This window comes from Conger conger, chromosome 14 (genome assembly GCF_963514075.1).
Source record: "Conger conger chromosome 14, fConCon1.1, whole genome shotgun sequence".
NCBI lineage: Eukaryota > Metazoa > Chordata > Actinopteri > Anguilliformes > Congridae > Conger > Conger conger.
The window spans coordinates 26,512,828-26,534,673 of record NC_083773.1 but is presented as its reverse complement, the minus strand read 5'-3'; the positions used below and the strand labels follow the sequence as shown (position 1 = coordinate 26,534,673).

The 21,846-nt window shown below is 47.0% G+C and overlaps 1 protein-coding gene across 12 annotated transcripts in view; it reads right to left on the bottom strand.

The window, feature by feature from the left end:
- Window positions 1-140: 140 nt before the first annotated feature.
- Window positions 141-21,846, bottom strand: part of LOC133109635 (tensin-2-like) — a 38,519-nt gene continuing 16,813 nt past the window's right edge. For 4 of the 12 annotated variants that reach the window (XM_061219058.1, XM_061219066.1, XM_061219067.1 and 1 more), the window contains 25 exons: window positions 16,518-16,556; window positions 16,304-16,345; window positions 15,858-15,907; window positions 15,556-15,739; window positions 15,187-15,237; window positions 14,812-14,934; window positions 14,318-14,382; window positions 13,676-13,759; window positions 13,397-13,509; window positions 13,028-13,088; window positions 12,094-12,169; window positions 11,823-11,952; window positions 11,355-11,420; window positions 10,905-11,021; window positions 9,258-10,547; window positions 9,037-9,175; window positions 7,450-8,435; window positions 7,139-7,258; window positions 6,609-6,734; window positions 6,387-6,464; window positions 4,027-4,104; window positions 3,428-3,596; window positions 2,845-2,913; window positions 2,566-2,595; window positions 141-2,336 (listed from right to left, as the gene is read on the bottom strand). In XM_061219058.1, coding sequence (XP_061075042.1) covers window positions 2,195-2,336; window positions 2,566-2,595; window positions 2,845-2,913; window positions 3,428-3,596; window positions 4,027-4,104; window positions 6,387-6,464; window positions 6,609-6,734; window positions 7,139-7,258; window positions 7,450-8,435; window positions 9,037-9,175; window positions 9,258-10,547; window positions 10,905-11,021; window positions 11,355-11,420; window positions 11,823-11,952; window positions 12,094-12,169; window positions 13,028-13,088; window positions 13,397-13,509; window positions 13,676-13,759; window positions 14,318-14,382; window positions 14,812-14,934; window positions 15,187-15,237; window positions 15,556-15,739; window positions 15,858-15,907; window positions 16,304-16,345; window positions 16,518-16,556 — 4,428 coding nt within the window. In that variant the 3' untranslated portion in view covers window positions 141-2,194. The remainder of the gene's footprint in view (window positions 2,337-2,565; window positions 2,596-2,844; window positions 2,914-3,427; window positions 3,597-4,026; window positions 4,105-6,386; window positions 6,465-6,608; window positions 6,735-7,138; window positions 7,259-7,449; window positions 8,436-9,036; window positions 9,176-9,257; window positions 10,548-10,904; window positions 11,022-11,354; window positions 11,421-11,822; window positions 11,953-12,093; window positions 12,170-13,027; window positions 13,089-13,396; window positions 13,510-13,675; window positions 13,760-14,317; window positions 14,383-14,811; window positions 14,935-15,186; window positions 15,238-15,555; window positions 15,740-15,857; window positions 15,908-16,303; window positions 16,346-16,517; window positions 16,557-21,846) is intronic. The other 8 variants (XM_061219064.1, XM_061219068.1, XM_061219070.1 and 5 more) reach the window with 6 other exon arrangements.

The window sequence follows — 21,846 nt, the reverse complement described above, 5'->3', positions numbered from 1 at the left end:
TATGTATTTGGGGGATATGCATGCTAGCATAGCTCCACTTGAATCAAGCAGGCTGTGCCCACAATGAGACAGCTGATAATTAGGATAGGGAATGCCTAAGTCTTGGAGAGTAGGACATGCAATAGAAAGTTGCTAGAATCTCAGTCCCACAACTTTACATTTTTATTTATATTTTGATTCTCTGCATACATTCACATTGATAAAAATAGGGTAATATAAATTCCTTTCTTTTAATATCCAGGTGAGAAAATATATTACTACATACAAAGATTCATTCATATATAAAAAAAAAAACAATATATTAAAACCCATTGACTTTCTCAACTTGGTGTCTTTTTCTCATCTTAAAAAAAAAGACAAAACGACACTAAATAGAAATACATGAAACGACAAAAGCATGATTACTATAGTTTTTATAATATAAAAAGTGTTGTGTACTAAGTACTGTCTTTGGCTTCATACTGTAGGAGCTTTGGCAGCTGGTAGAATGACTTCATTTCACCTTGTCTTAAATGTAAGTCTGAGGCCTGTATTCACAAGTTAATTTAGCTTTTCGGTTCGAATGGATAAGGGTCAGATGTGGAGAAAGGAATCCAGATCCTAGATCAGCACTCCTACCCAGAGGTGTTTTCTGAACACAGGCCTTAATGTTAATGGTTATTTTGAGGATACTGGAACTCTTCCCTCCTCTGAAACATGAAGAAAATTACCTTTGCCAGACATGGGATAAAATGGTAATGTTCACTAGGCAAACCCGTTCCTCTCCCAATTTGTAATGCCCAATTGAATAACCACACATTGCCACAACCTCTGCTGTACATTTGAGAGAGTGCAGACAAGCATCGATGTGCTCTGAAGTGAATGGTGTCAGCCACTGCTTCTTATTACACACACAGTTTGTAAATACAGATTGAGTCATAGGAATACACTTAATGTGCTGCAAGGGACTTGCGGGAGCCCAATAAACTAGCATGGGTCACTGATGCATGAATAGAGGCAATCATCCCTGGGTGCCACACTGTGGGGCTGCTGGTCACAGTAAATCCAGATTAGAAACCAGACCGTGCGGCCAGTCCAGGCACTAAATTAGAACAGTGCCTTAACAAGGTGAGCCACCCAGCAGCACTATCAAGTGTTCTGATACTATAGCTATCCGACCCAAAGTGTGAAATCACTACAAGCTAGACAGCAAGTACAGACCTCCACACTCAAAATGAACTCCTGTTCACTCTTCCCATTCCCCATTATACTGAGGATTTCCAAACCGGGTCATTAGTTACGGACCATAAAAACTTGTAAAAGGCAACTTTTTTTTTTGCTGTTCCATATCATATCCACGTCCAGCTGTGCTGCTACTTGCCCTCATTTTCAGACCACTTAAGCCTGATTTATACTTCTGCGTTGAATCTACACAGAGGCTATGGCGTAGCCTACACATAGCTGCGTTCCCAACGCAGTTAAATTTCTGGGGAGGTGCACGTCAGGCTACACCGTAGGCTATGGGTAGGGAATGCGGCTATGCGTAGGCTACTTTATATCGTCTGCATAGATTCAATGCAGAAGTATAAATCATGCTTTAGCCGGTGCCTGTAACCCAACCTACCAATGCATCTTTCTCAAGTAACCCCCCCCATACACTGCCTCCATACAAGTTACTTGCTTGCAACACTTATTCACATACATTGACTCTTTGGGAAATCTGCCATCTTACCACCTCAGCTGGAGAGCTGGCCCACCTGATGAGTTAGCAGTATTGCTGTAGTGTTCAGTGTGTGTCCAAGAACAAAAATTAGGCTGAGCATGTTTGTAAGGGGGACAGACGTGTGTATTAGCATTTTCCAGGGCGATATTGCAGTAGCCTGAAATTTGTTTGAACATCATCAGGTTTCATGAATGAGAGCTGTTCTCTGTTGTTCCTCTGTGTCAGTCATTCCGTGGAGGTCTTTGTGGTGATAAGGCAGTAATGACAAGTATTTACTGTACTGCATGAGTAACTATGGGTGTCTAAGGATTAACCCTAATCCACTCACCACAAAAAAACAGACAAAGCAAAAATACATTCTTCATGAAAACCTTGCATTTCACAATCACTCTGATTGCTTCTTCCTTCTGAAAGGCACCTGAAGCATATTTTTTCAAACAAACAGTAGAGTCCACAACATATCGCACTGAAGCTCCTAGGGCCCGGGGCCCCTCATTTCCGGGACGGCCCCAGCATCACCTTGTTGATGAAGTTAACGATGGCGGTGGCGGGCTGCTCAGGGTCCATCTCAGCGAACAGGTGGCAGACGTTCTCCGACGCACTGCCTGTCTTCTTTGCCACAAAGCCAAACATCCTGCCAGCAAATAAAGCTGTGAGAGATCTTAAGCAGCAAGACAGAAATTGAGGAAACGAGCAGGAAATATTTCAGCTGAAAGCTGAATAGAAACACAGTTTTTGAAATAAGAGGCATCCAACAACATCCAATGCATTCACAGTTACATACCGAGTGACAACAACAATAAATGGCCAAGCAGGTAAATTCTAGCTGAACGGCATTCGTTTCAGCCACAAGTGACACTTACTTGCAGGCTGTGCTGTCAGAGTTAGTCCACCTAAAGCACAGGAAGACAGAGACGAGACTCAGGACCACACAGACACAGGGCCTCGCTAACAGCACAGCCACAGGTACAACCTGGCTAATTACATCCGCACACTAATCAAACCACAGCCACGTGCACAGCCCTGCAGCCACTAACATCAAGCAGGTCAGCAGGCTTCACACTGGACCTTGCAGTGGGTGAGAATCTGTCAGGAGACGGCTAACGCAGCTAACTCTGCACTCTCCCATGTGGGGGGCCCACCTCCTGTCCTGGGGGTCCACGCTGCTGTAGGTCACAGTGTTAAGAGGGTAGTGCCTTCTGAAGAACACCCTGAAGTACAAGTGACAAGAGATAAAGAGATGTCAGAATCTGATGACAGGTAATAAACAGGGAGTATGGGGCTTGCTCAAGTCACACAATCATGTTTCTGACAAAAACAAGCTTATGCACCCCTAGCTTGTTATGTACATACTGAAGAAGCGGTTTCAATGCTTCAAGGTTAATTTCTAATGGAAACGTGACTGAATTCGCAATGACATATGTGCATGGTGTTGACACGTTTATTTTGCTCTGCACATTGTTCATTACATACAGGCTTGTATATTTGCACCATATTGAAGTGGTACACTAGAAATTGATAGCTTCATGTGACGTCTTTCTAGTAATAATAAAGGTCATAGTATTTCATATCTGTGTGGAAACAATTGTGAATTATAAGTGATCTTCCATTATATGCTAATGGCACTTGAAAACCCCTGCGCTACCCTGAGATTTGAAAATGCAAAAGTCACAACCCCACAGGTTTGTAAGGGGGGCAGCATGTGTGGCAGGATGTGTGGTGTACCTGCGCTGATTGTCCGTGAGAGTGATGCCCTGGGCAGACACCTTGAAGTGCACCAGAGTGGCAGGGGGGTGGGGGCTTCTGGACAGTGTGGTGTTAGTGGCCTTTGAGACTGCCTGGGGTCCCGTAAGGGACTCTGTTTCCACAGAGTTCAGGTACAGGACATTGCAGGCTGGATAGACAATACACAAGGGGTCACAGGTCACAGGTCATCTCAATTGACACACAATTGGATAGGACTTCGCATTGACTGAACATCTGATGTTCCTTTCATGGCAAGTTGAGCCAGAGAATTGTCAAAAAAATCTTGATTCTAAATTATTATTCCATCAAGTGCTGCGTATAACAGAATGGAAAGCCCAGCATTAATGAGATTATATTATAATGATTCATTTCATTCATTAATCTTTTTGGTTTCCACATATGAGCTGAATGTCTTGAGAACAGTGCTTTGCTGTAAGCCTGAATGAAATGTGAAATTCTGCTGGTCCGTATTAGATTTGCTGGATGTATTTGTGTTTAAGTCACTGAATGAAGACATGGCTGTGCAGCTGCTCGGCTGCAGTAAGTGTTTCACTGGGCCTGTGGGCCGCAGGGCTCACCTGCACCCTGTCTCAGCAGGTCTGCTGCGGTGCTCGTGCTCCCTGCTGTCTGAGCTTCCTGGAGCTCTCCAACTGGATCTGCCAAACCGAGAGACAGGTTATGCCATGAGCGCGTGCGCACGCACGCACGCACGCACGCACGCACGCACGCACGCACGCACGCACACACAAACATGCCGTGTGTGTGTGTGTACATATCTATCAAGGGTGCAGTCAAACCTACAGTGGTGTGAAAAAGTGTTTGCCCCCTTCCTGATTTCTTATTTTTTTGCATGTTTGTCACACTTAAATGTTTCAGGTCATCAAACTAATTTAAATATTAGTCAAAGACAACACAAGTAAACACAAAATGCAGTTTTTAAATGAAGGTTTTTATTATTAAGGGAGAAAAAAAATCCAAACCTACATGGCCCTGTGTGAAAAAGTGATTGCCCCCCCTGTTAAAACATAACCTAACTGTGGTTTATCAAACCTGAGTTCAATTTCTCTAGCCACACCCAGGCCTGATTACTGCCACACCTGTTCTCAATCAAGAAATCACTTAAATAGGACCTGCCTGACAAAGTGAAGTAGACCAAATGATCCTCAAAAGCTAGACATCATGCCGAGATCTAAAGAAATTCAGGAACAAATGAGAAAGAAAGTAATTGAGATCTATCAGTCTGGAAAAGGTACTCCAGCGAACCACAGTGACAGCCATTATCCACAAATGGTGAAAACATGGAACAGTGGTGAACCTTCCCAGGAGTGGCCGGCCGACCAAAATTACCCCAAGAGCGCAGCGACGACTCATCCAAGAGGTCACAAAAAACCCCACAACAACATCCAAAGAACTGCAGGCCTCACTTGCCTCAGTTAAGGTCAGTGTTCATGACTCCACCATAAGAAAGAGACTGGGCAAAAATGGCCTGCATGGCAGAGTTCCAAGACGAAAACCACAGCTGAGCAAAAAGAACATTAAGGCTCGTCTCAATTTTGCCAGAAAACATCTTGATGATCCCCAAGACTTTTGGGAAAATACTATGGTCTGACGAGACAAAAGTTGAACTTTTTGGAAGGTGTGTGTCCCATTACATCTGGCGTAAAAGTAACACCGCATTTCAGAAAAAGAACATCATACCAACAGTAAAATATGGTGGTCGTAGTGTGATGGTCTGGGGCTGTTTTGCTGCTTCAGGACCTAGAAGACTTGCTGTGATAAATGGAACCATGAATTCTGCTGTCTACTAAAAAATCCTGAAGGAGAATGTCCGGCCATCTGTTCGTGACCTCAAGCTGAAACAAACTTGGGTTCTGCAGCAGGACAATGGTCCAAAACACACCAGCAGGTCCACCTCTGAATGGCTGAAGAAAAACAAAATGAAGACTTTGGAGTGGCCTAGTCAAAGTCCTGACCTGAATCCTATTGAGATGCTGTGGCATGACCTTAAAATGGCGGTTCATGTTCGAAAACCCTCCAATGTGGCTGAATTACAACAATTCTGCAAAGATGAGTAGGCCAAAATTCCTCCACAGCGCTGTAAGAGACTCATTGCAAGTTATCGCAAACACTTGATTGCAGTTGTTGCTGCTAAGGGTGGCCCAACCAGTTATTAGGTTTAGAGGGCAATCACTTTTTCACACAGGGCCATGTAGGTTTGGATTTTTTTTCTCCCTTAATAATGAAAACCTTCATTTAAAAAAATGCATTTTGTGTTTACTTGTGTTGTCTTTGACTAATATTAAAATTTGTTTGATCTGAAACATTTAAGTGTGACAAACATGCAAAAAAATAAGAAATCAGGAAGGGGGCAAACACTTTTTCACACCAATGTATATGCAATTATAAGCCCCTCCCCATACACGTAACCTCTCTGCAACCTCCATACATGGGCGACATGGCTCAGACAGTAAGAGCAGTCGTCTGGCAGTTGGAGGGTTGCCGGTTCAATCCCCTGCCCGGGCTGTGTCGAAGTGTCCCTGAGCAAGACACCTATCCCCCAAATGCTCCTGCCGAGCTGGCAGGGGCCTTGCATGGCAGCCAATCGCCGTCGGTGTGTGAGTGTGTGTATGAATGGGTGAATGGAGAAGCATCAATTGTACAGCGTTTTGGATAACGGCGCTATATAAATGCCTGCCATTTACCATTTACACACACACACACATACAGCCATACAGTACTGTATACATACTAGACAGAAATAATTGCATTATCAAAGAGTTAAAACTTGTCTTGTACAGTCTCTCTGGATTTGGTATCTAATGTGGTTTATCTATGTTTTTTCTGGTTGCCAGGTCTCTCTATGGTTCATGTGATGCCGGCTCTATTTGGGTTTCTCTCTGGTGGAGTGACTCTCTTGTTGGGTTTCTGAGAGGCACACCTTTGTCTGGAATGAGCAGAACACAGGGCAGGGAGATGTGGGTAATGGAGTGCTGGTACACAAGGGCCGATAGGCTCCCTAAAACACAAACAAACAACAAAAGAATCATGGAAATGACCTCAAACCTTAGACAATGCAGATGTGACACCCCCTCTCTCCATAATCTGTGTATACACCACCCCCTCTTTACATCCCTGTATACTCTGCTCCTTACTGACTCACCAAAATAGGGCTCGTTCTGACAGCCCTTGATCTTCACGCCCCGGGGGCCCCTCTCGATCAGGAAGTGGCGGACAAGCTGCTCCTGGGGGTCTCCTGCTGCTGGGGGGCAGTGAGAGAGCCTGGCTGCTGACAGCGGAACAGAACACACAACCTGGACCAAAGCTACGCATGTTCTCCATTACAGACACTCAACCAGCATTCTGAGCACGAGTGTGACACAGGACTCTCACTAGTACATCTATTTATAAAATAGAATATATAATATAGCTTACATGGTTAGCTACAAACAAGCAAGACTTATTCATTTGCAAACTTCAGGTTATATCTGGATCAATTCATATTATTAGCAGCTCTAAAAATGTCATTCATTGTGAAATAATATTGCTCAGTGTTAATTCAAGTCAATTCAGTGTTGAATTAACACTGACGTTTACTGTGTACAGTATCTGAACGTGTTCCAGTCTGAAGACGGTGAGGACAGGTCCATGGCGACAGACACCATGGTGAACATAGAGGCATGGGAGCTCTACCTCTGCTGCTGCTGGCAGGAGGCATGGCCACCTTCAGTGCCAGGCCATAGGCTCCTTGGAAGGAGTTGCTGTCGCGGATCAGGAAGGCTCCCGGTTCCCTGTCCTTCAGCACAGCGATGGCTGCAGAGAGAGTGAGTGTGAGGGACAGTTTATGAGGTTAAGCAAAGTCAGAGACAAGAAGTCATAGACGCTCTTTTTGATCCATGTCAAAAAAGTAAACAAAAGTAACAACAGTAAACAAAAAAATAAATTAAAGAATAGATGGAAAATGTCTGAGTAAAAATTGTGAGGATTTGAGGGCATGTGTTTACCTTGGTCTCTGGAGATGGCGGGCTTGTACCAAAACCGTGAACTGTCCTGAACAAACTTAGGACTGACCCGGGGTTCTGCCTCCTCGGCCGGGCCGTGGAGCTCGATGTGGGGCAGTACCTCCCCCATGGGGGGGCAGAAGCTGACGTGGTGGGGTGCGGAGTGGCCTGGGGGTTTGGGGACTGGGTGTAGGTAGGAGGACACCCTCAGGGCAGAGCCCCTCCCTGCTGCTGGCCCGTGGGGGGCCGTGGAGCGGCGCTTCTCTGGGAGCGGGGGCTGGGCGGGGCAGGAGGGGATGGTGACGGCCGTGTACCCTGTGTAGGGGACGGGCGGGGCGTTCAGCAGGTAGTAGTTAGGGGACAGGGGGAAGGTTGGGGTGGAGTGGCCCTCTGGGACAGGGGACGGGGGTTTGAGAGTCCCGCCGTTGCCATGGATGCCAGGGTGGGGTTGCAGGTGTTCCACCCCGAGTCTCCGCCCCACTGTGCCGAAGCCAGGGACAGTGGGGTCAGAGGACGGGGGGGGCTCCGGGCTGGCGGGGGGGGGCCGGGGGGACGACGCGGTGGAACTGGGGGCAGGGCTTGGACTAGGGGTGGAGCCTGTATTGAGGGACTCCAGACTTCTCTCCTGAGGAGGGGTGGAGGAGTTGAGCGTGGATCCTGGACCCAGAGAGGCGGGCTGGGGGTTGGGAGCAGGGGGCAGGGCACTTTCTGTGTCTGTGTGGGAGGGGATGGACACTGCAGGGCTCTCTGTGGGCTCTGGGCCCGGTGTAGCGACTGGTGTGTGTGTGTGTTCGGCCGCTGTGTGGTCTGGGGATGTGGGCGGGGTGGGCGGGGTGTGCAAGTTCAGGTGGGTGGGGTCTTTCCCATCAGACTGATCCTGCTGGGGCCCCGGGGATGACCTATCAGAGTCCTGGGGGCCCATCTGGGGGCCACTGCCTGGGACAGTACCAACATCTCTCCCATACAGTTCTGTGTCTGCTGAGCTAGAGCTGAAACACACAGGAGAGACATTTACAGGATGCAGCAACTTACTGCCTCAGTCCACTGCACCTATGTGGAAGAGTCTGCTGATGGCTGACGCTCTTAGTCAGTGATCATCAAACCTGGTTCTGGAGAGCCACAGAGTCTCCTGGTTTTTGTTTTCACCTGAAGGTCAGCAGTCAATCAGACAACCCAAGAAACAAGAGTTAACTGTGTAATCAGCTCCTTTAACTGATCAATTGCTGTGCTACTCAAGCCCTGAGTAACAGCAAAAGCCAGCAGACCCTGTGACTCTCCAGGACCAGGACTGAGGAGCTGAGCTCTAAAATAAACAACAATATTACATCACATTAGTGCAAGTGCAAATCAAACACAGGGACAAGTGCAATGAGGACCCTAAAGGAAAAGAGTCCTAGTGTGACCATATAGATACAATCTGAACCCTTGAAGAATACATCAACTTACCAACTAGCATACCACGGTTGCAAGCTAGAATACCCCAAGTACAACAATACTATATCTATATATAACTATATAAAAGTGCCAGTATAATCTATGGCATGCACAAGGCTAATTATTGCAAGAAACCGTTGAAGAGAGGGACTGTACCTGAGCAGGGGACTGCTGGTGTGAACAGGGGTGGGTGACCCCGAGCAGTCAGAGGGCGTGACCCTCACATCTTGGCTCAGTGAATTCTGGGAATTGCTGTCTTGCCAAGCCATGTTGTCCCCCACATCTCTGGAACCTTCTATTACAAGAGAAAGGGAATGGGTGAGGGAGAGAAGGAATGATATGGAACAAATTTGTACTTTTCAATTCATGAAGCTCACCAGTCTGGCAATCTGGCTGGGATTTGGGGGGTTTAGAGGAACCTCTTGGAAGAGCCGGGTCATCGGGTGAAGTGGTGTCCTGAAGGGAGGTGGTGGAACTGTGTCCGTGGGGGGGCAGGGGAGAGGTGGACTCGGATTGATACCCCGAGGCGTACCCCCGGCTTTCAGAGGGGGAGGGCTGATATGGGGCGCAGGGGTAGATGGCAGCGGGGGTGTGGTAGCTGCTGTATTTCAGGTCCGTGTGCGAGTGGGGGTGGGAGTACGAGTGCGTGTGGGAGGGGTCGGGGTACGCAGGGTGGCCTGAGGGCAGGGGGTCGAAGGCGAAATGCACTGGATTGATACTGTGGGGGCCGTACGGGGTGGCTGTGGACCTCCGGTGCCAGAACTCGGCCTCCCTCTCCCAGTGCATCTCCGCCTCTCTGTCCCTCTCCCACTGCAGTGCCATCTCCCTGCCCCGGCGCAGCCCCGGCTCCCGGTCCCAGTGCAGCTCCGCATCGCGGCCCCAGAGGGGCCCCTCCCCCTGGTCCAGCCGCAGGGCGTGGAGAGCTTTGGCTGCAGACTCCTCCCGCCGGCAGCTGCAGTCCCGGCACGGGCAGCCAGGGGGCGGCGGGGCATCCAGCAGCATCACTTCGCGGTAGGGACTGGAGGGCTGGGACCGGTGTGGCCGGGGGTAGTGATGGTGCAGGTAGTCGTCCCCCTTGTAGAGCAGGCGGGGAGGTGGCAGGGTGTGGATGTGGGGGGGCAGGGGCAGGTCCTGGCCGGGGTAAGAGAGCAGGTGGCGGGACGGCCCCTCGGAACAGGACCGCTGCAGGCGGGCGGGCAGGGCCTGCTGCTGCCGCTCCCACACCACGTCCGGCGCAGGCCGGCCCAGATGGAGCTGCTGGGACGGGTCCAGAAGGGGAGTGGGAGGGCCAGCAGACGAGGCCGGGTGGTTGTTGGGGTAGTATCCGTTGGGCAGGAAGGTGGGGCTCTCGCCCCCACGCCTGCAGGAGCAGGTCCGCCCGAGTGAGGGCGTGGGGTCACCCTCATCCAAGATGGCCGTCTCCCTCTCCCCACCTCTCGCCCTCCTGCCCTCCATCCCGCCCAGCAGCCGGTCCAGCTCCTCCCTCTCCTGCCGGGTGGGGGGCGGCAGGCGCCGGACCTCCTCCGGGGGCTCGGCAGGGGCGTGGCAGGGGGACGGGGGCCCACTAGGGGAGTCTGCAGGGCCACCGTTGGAGGAGCCTGGGCCCCGTCTCTTCTTCACCTGGGCATAAAGGCTGCCGTCCAGGGGCCCGCGCGTGTGCATGATGTCTGCAACATAACACTTAATGAATTTTCACTGACATGAACCATTTTCACATACAAACTTCCAAATGCACTGAAGAATTAAAACAAGCAATCTAAAACGAAGCAGAACAAAATTTAAAACAATGGCCTTTGTAGTGTTGGAAGGTAAAGACGCAAGTGACTCAGAAACAGTGTTTAGAACGCGGGCATGTAACATGTAGCTTCCATCTTAAATTCTGCATTTTCATTCTTCGCCTCATTACCTTGTCACTGATTATATGACAATGCCTCTTAGAGGTATTAAGCAGCATACGCAATGCGAAGGACAGAACAGCCTTGCCCACACATAAGGTTCCGTAGGAGTGGCAGAGCCCCACACACCTTCCAGACTGTCCTGGTGCTGCAGGTTGAAGTTTTCGTAGGAGTCCCAGTGCACCACAGGGTCCGTGGTGTTGTAGTCCACCGTGACTGCAGGGTGGTTCCTCTGACACTCCCATCCTGCCACAGACACAAGCCACCGCTGCTTTAAAAGATTTCTACAACTACATTACATTACATGTTAATTGGCTGATGCTGTTATCCATAGTGACTTCCAGTTGATTAGACTAAACAGGAGAAAATCCCTCCTGGTGCAATGTGGGGTTCATATTTTGTTCCAATCGCCAACATTTGCTAATGAGCACAATTCTTCAGCCAAGAGGAAGAACTGAGTAGTGAGAACCAGAGCTCATGGGTGGACACATAGCAGGACTTCTGACCCCTGAACTTTCCACCTCTGCCTTATTCTAGAGCTTCATGTCATTTAGCTCTATAAACAGCTTAACAAAGCACCTTTGATCTTCTCTGGTCCAGAGGAGAACACAAACTCCACAGTGGCGTCAGAAGAGAACCGGTCATCTGGAAAGGACATTTCGGACATCCTGTCAGGAACTTCACTATGAACATTTCAGCCGAAACACACACTTACGGGACTGAATCATATGATTCATATCAGGCCTGTACATCTTTACCTTCTATGGTAAAATATTGACTAAGATAAATGGTTCCCAATTGTATGTTGCAAATCCATGACCCCGGTTTAATATGAAAGAACAAATTTGTGGAATTAAAGGAAAATAGCCATAACCAATCAATGTCAGACCCTTAGTATGATACATTATATCAAGTACATTTTGAATACTATTTCTGGCTGATTTAAATACCAATAAGTTATATACCACTAACAACTACAAATGAAAATGCTTAGGACAGGACCATGGTGGCATCGCTCCCCTATTCCCCCTCTTCTCCCCCTCGTACCGGAGCACGCCACGTCCAGCTCTTCCTTCCCGAACCACAGCTGGGCTCCATGCACGGTGCAGGTGTGGAACTGCAGCTGGAACACGGTCTCTCGCTCTGCCATGTGAGCTTTGCGATGATAGCACTTCACCTGTAGAGGGCGCCAGAGTGCGCAAGGGAGATGGTGACTGACCGCTCCCAGCGAGGTCTGCTGTCTGGGTATATGAGCACGCCCTCCCCGGCCGCAGGGAGGAGAATGGCCTCCTGCATTAAAGGGTATGGTTTCACTCACCATTATATCACCCTTCAGCAGCAATGCGGGCTCGATTGTAACGCATATCCTCCTGCCTCCGGAACCCTGCAGGTCACTAAGCAACAACACAGGCCTCCGTGTCACACAAAGAAACACAAATATGCAACTCTACAAGTATCACTAAAGCACTCACTGTCATATACAAACACACAGAACTATAATAAATATACAAATAATAAGCTCCAAAATGTCAACAAAGCCGCATGAATTAAATTTTTTATTTAATTTAACCTTTAATGAAATGATTTGTGGGAAAAAGTTTCTCAAATTAAGAAAATTGGGGATTAAGGAAATTATTTGCAGTAAGTGGTTTTCTCTTATGAGTTTCTGCTGGTCGCAAATTGTGAGAAAGAGCAGCTCTATCTGTCCCTTCAGGATAAACACAGCCTGTTCTCTCTAGGCATGCCTTTGTTAAAGGCCAGTTTGTGGTCACTGAGTTGGAAAATCTGTCCATTTTGTTTCAGTCATACTGTGCTTTTGAGTTCATATCCCAATAGGTAATGTAGTCTTTGTTTTTGTTCTGCAATAATTTTGTTTATTATAATTCACTGTAATGGTGCTATGAGCCTCAGGACAAGCTGATGGAGGCTCCAGATCCTGCTTGTTTCAGGGGCGATTTTCCTTCAGTCTGGTCTTCAGTAAATGCATACTCAACTGGATCTAGGTCAGGAGACTGATTTGGCCAGTCAAGACTATTCAAATGTTTTACTCAAGCGCACAATTCAATGTGCTTGAGTACAGAGCCAAAACAACAAAAGACTGTCCAAATACTTATGGACTGCAATGTACACAGGCATTTCCATATCTCCTCTTTAAAAAAAAGAAAGAATAATAATGGATATTGACCTTTTTCTGCCCTGTTCACACAAACTGACATAGAGAGAGTGAGAGAGATGGTGAGAGAGAGACTTACTAAACACCAGAGGTGTAGACCAACTGCATGGACTGATAGATCTTCAGGAAGGGGAAGTACCCTGTGTGAGAAAATGGAGAGTTGGTGTGACAAATCAGTGCAGAGAGCATATCTAACTAAAAGTAGCAATTTCAGAAACGCTTATTGCTCTACAGTGTAGAAATACGCTCCCTTGCATACCCTGAAGCTCTCCCTCATGCAAGCATGCGTGCGCGTGTGCACACACACACACACGCACACACGCACACACACACACTCACACACTCACACACTCACACACTCACACACACACACACACACACACACACACACACACACACACACACACACACTCACACACTCACACACACAGAGGAGGACAGCTCTTACCTCCCTCAGCCTGGAAGGAAGGCAGAGAGGGGATGAGCACTTGGTGGAGGAAGAGGGGACTGCTGTTCATCTTTATCCCCCCGGAGAGGAGCCCAGCAAAATAGAAGATATACCTGCAGAAAGGACACTTAAATCACTGCCTGGCTCTCACCTTCTGCTTTAAAGGGGCAAATAGGGTCAACTACACAAGGAACAAAGAAAATAGTTCACTTAAAATGGGTGTGAAGGACGGGCAGGTAAGATGAATAGAGAGGGGGATGAGGGGAGCATGTCCTGTACCTGTTCTGGGAGGGCTGCAGGGATGTGGACACCTTGTCCTCACAAAACTTCCTCATTGCCAGTGTGCTGAGTGCCTGATCAGCCCTGCATATACACACATACATACACACACAGTATTCACGTGTATTTCACTGGTATACGTCACACATCAGGTCTCCGGGCTAAGCTCACTGAATAGGTTAGGTTAACTTTCTGGCATTCACCAGCCTCTGCCATTGCTCACTATTATTCCATATGGCTGCGTAGTGCTGGCTACAGAGAGACAGGGTTAGGCTGAGGCTACAGAGAGACAGGGTTAGGCTTAGGCTACAGAGAGACAGGGTTAGACTGAGGCTACAGAGAGACAGGGTTAGACTGAGGCTACAGAGAGACAGGGTTAGACTGAGGCTACAGAGAGACAGGGTTAGGCTAAGGCTACAGAGAGACAGGGTTAGGCTAAGGCTACAGAGATACAGGGTTAGACTGAGGCTATAGAGAGACAGGGTTAGGCTAAGGCTACAGAGAGACAGGGTTAGGCTGAGACTACAGAGAGACCGGTTTAGACTGAGTCTACAGAGAGACAGGGTTAGACTGAGGCTACAGAGAGACAGGGTTAGGCTGAGACTACAGAGAGACAGGGTTAGACTGAGACAGCGGGGTTACCCTGCAGAGATCTTGCTGTAGTGCATGTAGGCAGCGACGATGACTCCTGTCTTGCCCTTATTCCCCTGAGAAGCACAAAGTTGAAGGCTTGTGAGACTCTGTGACAGCACACACTCAGAACATGGTACAAGCACAGCATACATAAAAAAACACACAGTGAATGACAGTGACACATATGATGACCAGGCAGTAGAACATCTAATACATGAAGAATTACAGCAATTAAAATAATGAACCAAGTTAAACCAAGTTTAAGTCTGTGTGCCTAGTGCCATATCCAGTATTTACTCAGGAAATGATCACAGATGATGGTATTTCAGTTAATCCTCCTGAATGTACATTAATCACAATACTTGACGTGACTACCAAGACAGTGACTAGAACATTGATAAATAACAAGGACCCAGTTATGGTCTCTCCGATGTCTACTCATCTGCTACTCCATGCAACCAAAATCCCCCCCCCACAATATTGGTGCGACCCAGACTCCTGACCTTGCAGAGCAGGACGACCACATGTTGGAGGTCGGAGGTCAGCCACCCCTCCATGGCCTTGCACATGGCACAGATTTTGTCCAATGGAGGAGCATGAAGGTCAGGCCAGCCAAAATCCTGGACCTGGTGAGGGTGTGTGTGTGTTGTAGGTGGGAGAGATAAAGATGGGTGTGATAGAGAGCGGTAATTAAAGGAATAACAAAGAAATTCAAATACAAACACAAACTCAGATGCTGGGAGTCAGAGAGAAGGAATGCTGGGTGTAGAGTGCTGATGGACAGAGCTATGCACATGTGGATGTATGGTGAGACAGAGAGGCAGAGATAGAAAGTGAGAAATCTATCTGGCAGTGTTCTCCAGCATAGTTGTTGGTACCTTAGGACTGATCCGTGTGATGTCATGCCTCTTTTCAGACAGTTTGAACAGCTGGAAATGATGAAGTGAGATGACTAAATTCATATTCCACAAACTTTTGAAACTTTTTAAATGCTGTTCTGCTGGAAATGATAATTCAGGTAAGAATAGTTACAGCAAAGAACCCAGCCTAAAATTTACATGAAAAATAACACATTTAAGAGGCACTGGAATTTTTTACATTATTTACAAATATTTTCCCAGTTATAAAGATTTTTAAAGTAGTCTTTTCTATGTCTTTATGCAAGCCAGAAAGGCTCAAAAATCAGGCTGTGGTGAGAGGAACAAGTTCATTTTTAAAAACAGAACTGTGATCGAAGAGCAGCTCACCAGGAAGTTGTCTTGGTGTTTGGATTTGAGCATGGAAGCCACTTCCTGCAGGTTGGCACGGTAACGCTGCTCCTCCAGCAGCGGGGGGAAGAAGACGGAGATGATCCTCTCGGTGATGTAGGTCAGGTCAAAGTCATAGCTCCTCTCCATCACTCGCTCCATCACCCGGTCCACACTGAAGCTCCTGGGGAGGAGAAGAACGACGCCAACACAAACAGGCAGAATGTGATGGGAGACGCAGGGCAAATGAATCACACAGCAGTAAGAAAAGAGAGGCTAGAGGAAGACCTAAACATCGCTACCTGGGCAAGGTGTTCCTTTGTTTGGTGTGTGGCAGAGACCGGGAGGATCCCTGGCAGCACAGACACAGTGATCAACATGTCCAGCAGCAGGGCAGCACAGGAGATGGAATAGAAAAGAACAACAGCATATTCAATGCCTTCAGAGTGATCATTCCAATGAAAACACTTCCCATTGCAGGCATTTACTAACGGAGCAAGTCATGCAATAATTAAACTGCTTCATTTAAATGTAAAAACTGCACCACCAGATATCCAGAGAGTGGGTGAAGGTGACAGCCTGTATTCATAAAGCAGAAGTGCTGATCTGGGATCATGTTTATGTTGTGCATGTCCTAAGTGCCTCCATTACATGCTGAAAGGCAAAACTGATCCTACATCAGGCCTCTGACTCTGAGACACGGTATACATGAGCTCCCATGCGTGAGAGTGGATGGAGAGGCACTCACCAGATGCTGGATGTATCTGGAGGGATCGGTGCTTCGCCGCTGCTGCTTGTACAAAGACAGAAAAGAACACTTTCTTTACTGCAATAACCATAACTGTTCTGCTCAACTATGAACTGGATGGCAATTCTATTGAACAAGTAAATCTGATGATATTCTATTGAGCTATGATTGAGTAACACATTGAGTAAACAGATCCAACAGGGCCTGAACTCACCAGGTCAGAGAGGGGAGCAGGGATGCATGCAGTCGTCACCTGAGAGAGAGGTGCCAAACAGTGAGTCTCTCTTTAGTAAGTCTCCCTTTAGCTCAGTTTCATGTTCCAACAGGGCAGTTGAAAAGTGATCAAACTAGTCTGCACTTCTTAGACATGCAGTCTCTCTTGGGACTATACTTTCCCTCTCTAGGGAATGAGTGCTCTTCCTTCCCTCATCTTTGCATTTGATAAATGTAAAGGCCCAAAGCTGTTTAAAGGCAGAGCCGCTGGGCATCCGCTGATCTGGGATCAGCAGACAGAATAATGCATGCCTAGGATAATACAACCACGGAAGCAAAATGGCTGCAGTCTGGGAAAAAGCAGGTTGGGGAGAGGAAGGAGGGATGGAGGCGAGTGACGTGACTCCCGTGGGACCCCGCAGTTGGACTGAGGAGGAAATGCACTCAGCCTAAAAGTGAGATAAACACTCTCCCAATTCCCTCCAAACTACTTCCATACCGAGTCAGTCAACATACTGTCAACAGCACTGTCAGGGGCCACTGCTCTACATATGGCTGAATCTTCTCCATTTTATTTCACTACGATGAGCTTGGCTTTCAAAACCCAGCAATACAGTCTGAGCTGCTCACAGTCAGCCACTGTGACTGCATAAGGCGCGGTTGGCTACAGTACTGCTGAAATGTTCATCTTTGACCCATCTGCTCTTACAGGAAGCACAAGACTTTGGCCTGTTCTTCTAATGCCAAACTGTGGTGTTATCTGTGGGGGGCTGGGGGGTTGTTGGTCATGTTACTGGAAAATGATTTGTAACTATACATAAAGATGAATTCCTCATCTCAACTGGTGATCCCCCAAAATAGAACCGCAACAGGAAACTCTAGTGGCCTTTAATAAAACTTGAACTGACCGTTACTAAGACCGCCCCCCCCCCCCCCCCCCCAAGACTTCATATAATGTAGCCAAGTCTTCTGTCAGTGTCATTTTCAAGTAATTAGGAGACCTGCAGCAGCGGGGTACAAGTCCAGAATAAACACCCCCAAATTCCACCCCCCAGGCTGACAATTACTCACACTTCCTGCAAACCCTGTCAATCTCCATACCACTCTCTCACCCTCCCGTCCAAAAACAGACACCCAGCTGTGCTGCGGCGTGCTGTATCGGTGCTGTTCGTGAGCCTGTGAAGCTAAAGCCAACCTGATCACAGATGTAGAGTGACGGGGAGCCTGCAGGTAATCTGGAGAATCTATTATCAAAACACCTAACTGCAGTGAGGCCAGGCCTTTTATGTTCACAAATAATGTGGTGTCGCGTGGCCATCCAGTAACTATGGTGGTCACAATGGTGTGGACTGTATTTACAATCATTTTACAAAAACAATCAATCAAGTTCAATATAGCATTAAGTTTCAGCATTAATATTTATTGATTAAATGTGAGCAGCGGTGATCCACCTGACCTTCACTTGGACAGATACAAGTATGAATATGCTAAAATCAACAGCATGCACATCTTAACACATTGAAATGTCACTGACTCCTTCTGAGATTGAATTTGGGCCCTTAGTTATTAATTTATTTGCACCACAAACGGTTTTAACGGTTACAGAATGAAAAAAGTGTCTTTATGTTCACATTAACATAATGTCAAAATTGAAACTAAAAAAGAAACAGGTGGTATATGATACATTGAAGACCACACTTAAGGTTATTCTGCAATTGCTGAGCAAAAATGAAAGAGGTGAACAGTCTAGACATCACAAAAGGACTGGGGACTTCAGCCAGAAAAAGGGAGGAAGGCAGAGGTGGTGAGTGATGGATAGATACAGAAGGAAGACGTTGATCTTGCTAGTAAAAACATTATGGAAGGCTAGAGGATAATGGAGAGGGGGAGGGCATATCTGGTCTCCACAGTGTGCTCTACAGCTGAACTTGTAAACACAGTCATTAGCAAGATAAAATGTGGACATATCCAGGAGGAACTTCAGTTTGATCCACTGAGGAGAGGGGGGGTGCAGGGTGGATATAAACAAGGCCTCTCCCCTTCCTCTGGTCCTCCTCACTGTCTCTAATCTACACACACTGAACCAACTGGTGCCCAGAGAGGACAGCAAACAGCAGCTCAGAGCCTCTTATCTAACACAGAGAAAGGGGGAGAGACAGAGAGAGAGAGGGAGAGACAGAGAGAAAGCGAGCGACATAGAGATCTCTGACCATTGTAAACTGAACTAAATGCAGAGAGGTTGTGACAGAGATTGACTTTCTGTTAAACTTTAATAAATACTACTCCCAGTAAAGAGAAATATTTCACTCTTTCAAAATCAAGAGAAATCTTTCACAATATATGTACCATTCTCCCCCACTTCGCAAACATGACAGATGAAGAAATGTTATCAGTAATTCTTGGAGAATGGCCCATAGCTCTACAAGTAGCCAGATATGCAGCCATAAATAAACTACTGCAGTAAAAATTCTATATATGGTTATTATTATTATTATTATTATTATTATTATTAGTAGTATTATTTTATTAGTATTATTACTGAATTGAGAAAGAGGTGAGAAGAGAGAGAAACACAATTAACACAATCTTCATAACCACTTCTGAATGAATACTACCTTTAACTTTATGGAAACCATTACTTATACAGCTCTCATTTTGGACAGGGCATTAAAATGACCTCGTCTTTAATCGGCAGCCAAATGGTATTAACACCTGCTGCAGATTACACCTGCATTAATCTCATGGGGTTTAACCATCCAGTAGACACACTGAGGCTCCCTGTACGCCAGAGTCATTTTCTCTGAATTGCTAATGAGATGGCACATTTAGTCTGGACAGCTGAGTATTTCATGGTCTGGAATCAGATTCATGTCCATCTGTCTTGACGGTCAGAGAGGCGCCTAACTGCCCATTAAAACCCCACATTTGTGCTATGGAGGATGTGAGGTCAGAGAGCAGAGCAGGGCCTAGCTGTATCTGGAACCCGAGGCCGGCTTGCGTAACGCACGCTCGGCTCCGAGCCATGAGGGCCACGGGGGGCCTCTGCTTTTAAAGACATCCTCGAGGCCACGTAATGGGGCCTTCATTACTCCACTCGGACAAGGGAAGCCATCTGTTTTTGTCGAGGCTTTTAATCATTCCATAATTAAAAGGAACTGTGGAAAATGGACAGGAAGTGCTGAATCCCTGAGGTTGCATAACCTCACTTCTTTTCCACATTTCGACACGGAAGTCAGATGGGAGAAGAGGCAAACACGAGATCCTTCAGTTGAAAAACCCCCAGGGGGTTCAGATGAGATGAGAAAAAGGTGTAAAAGGCTGTTACGGGCACGAGGCATAAAGATGCTGTTTATTTCTTCAGTCCAGTTTGCAGTCTTTCCAGAAAGTGAACTAATGCCTACATCTGCAGGGGTTAGTGTCTACTCAGAGCTTGGCGAATATAATATCAAACACTTTGAATTCCATAGAAAATCAAAACACGTTCTTAGAAAGACCACCATGTTTCCACTGCAGAGCATTATAAATACACCGCTGAAGATACAGGGTAAGAGTTGGCAACAGAATGTTCTGGCACCAGCACAGCCATAGGACTCATACAGTGCCAATGAGCCAGCCACAGTGATGTAATCCCCAGAGGGGCATGATCAGGATTCAGGTCTGTCTGTGACTTGCCAGCAGTCGCTGTGACACATTCCTTCACAAGTGTGACAGCGGCAGCTTGACTCCAGCCACAATGAGTTAACCCCCCACATACAAAACTATATGCTAATGCCTGTAACACTGCACCTTAACACTGATGCTGTGCCTGAACACCGGATCGGAACACTTGCTCTGACCTTTCTCCCATAATACAGCACCTGACACTAATGCAAATACAGAATTTTAATGCCTGAACACTGCACTTTCACAAATATGTCTGCATAATCGTTTAAATCGGCACCTGAACACTATACCTGAGCACTGCCTGTTAAATATCCAAACTTCAGACATCATCTCAGTGGTCTAACTGAGCTGCAGAGGCCTGATGGCAGAGGCAGGGAAGCCAGGCGAGAAGAGAGTTTCAGTAGTCCACGTGGGACAGTATCAGAGCCCAAATCAGAAGCTGGGTGGAGCTGATGGTCAAGACCAGGCACATTACTCCTCTTGTAGAGGAAGAATCTGCACCCGTAGCTCACCACTGCAATACTCACAGTGTTTCCAAAATGTATAATCTAACACCACTCCAAGGTTCTCGGCACAAAAAGAAGTGAACCCAGGGTGAGAAAGAGGTCACATAGGGGGAAGACATGGCAGGGATGCCTCACTCTTTGGCAGGTTGAGCTGCAGGTTGAGCTGCATGCAGAAGCCTGTAGATGGTGGGAAGGAAGAAAGAGTCTTGGGTGCGACATTACAGACCTCGAGCCACAGTGATAGGGCAAAGGGATTGAGCGTAGAGGAAAAGATTAGAGACAGAGCCAAGGGAGATTCTCATGAATGAAATTGTGCCCTAGACGTTCCTTCTAGGCGAGGGGGCCATGCTACAGATCATATCAGGAAAATAATCAGGAAAATGTGATGATTCTGCACTTGCAAACAGTGTCAAATGGAATTAAAGGAATCTTTGCTAATTCCAATTGCTAATTCTATCCTTCCCTGTGCCTTTGTTCATTGCCTGACCAGGAGGTCCGCCATCTTTAAAGTCTTTCAAATCTGTTAAATGTTCCTTCAAGGAGCTAGAAGCCAGGAGCTAGGACACTCCCAAAGATTTTGAGGCAAGGAAAGGAAGAAGGAGGTAAAAAATTACCGCTTGGAATGAGCCCATTGATTCATCATCAGAATCAGACAAACTGGCCTTCCCCATCCAGACAGCCTAATTGAGCCTAACCTCTATCTCTTACATAAATACAAAAGTTTATCTCCCACTTCAAAGGCAACTGTTGAAACAATAACAACTTATAGCCCAAGGATAGGTGCAGATTTATGTCCTTGTTTGGCCTTTGCTTCCTTGTGGAGACCAACAGTGAACTTCGCATGACCACTGGTTTCCTTTGGGGACATACTGTGACCAAGCAACTGCTGCCATGGGAAACAACTACGCATCTTCATGGAACCCAAAAAATAAGGGACAAAAATATACACAAGCAAAATAAACAAAGAATACAACAGCCTGGAGACTTAGCGTGACAGCTGAAAAGCCCTCATGTGCAAAGGAATCTTGTGGGGTCTGGTGTTGCATTTCACGTTATTTATATAATGCATGTTCATCTCCCTCCTGCTTGTTTGTTTGACAGAATCCATTATCAGCCGCAAAGGTCAAGTTCCCAAATCCCCAGTCCGCGTGTTTAATTCAT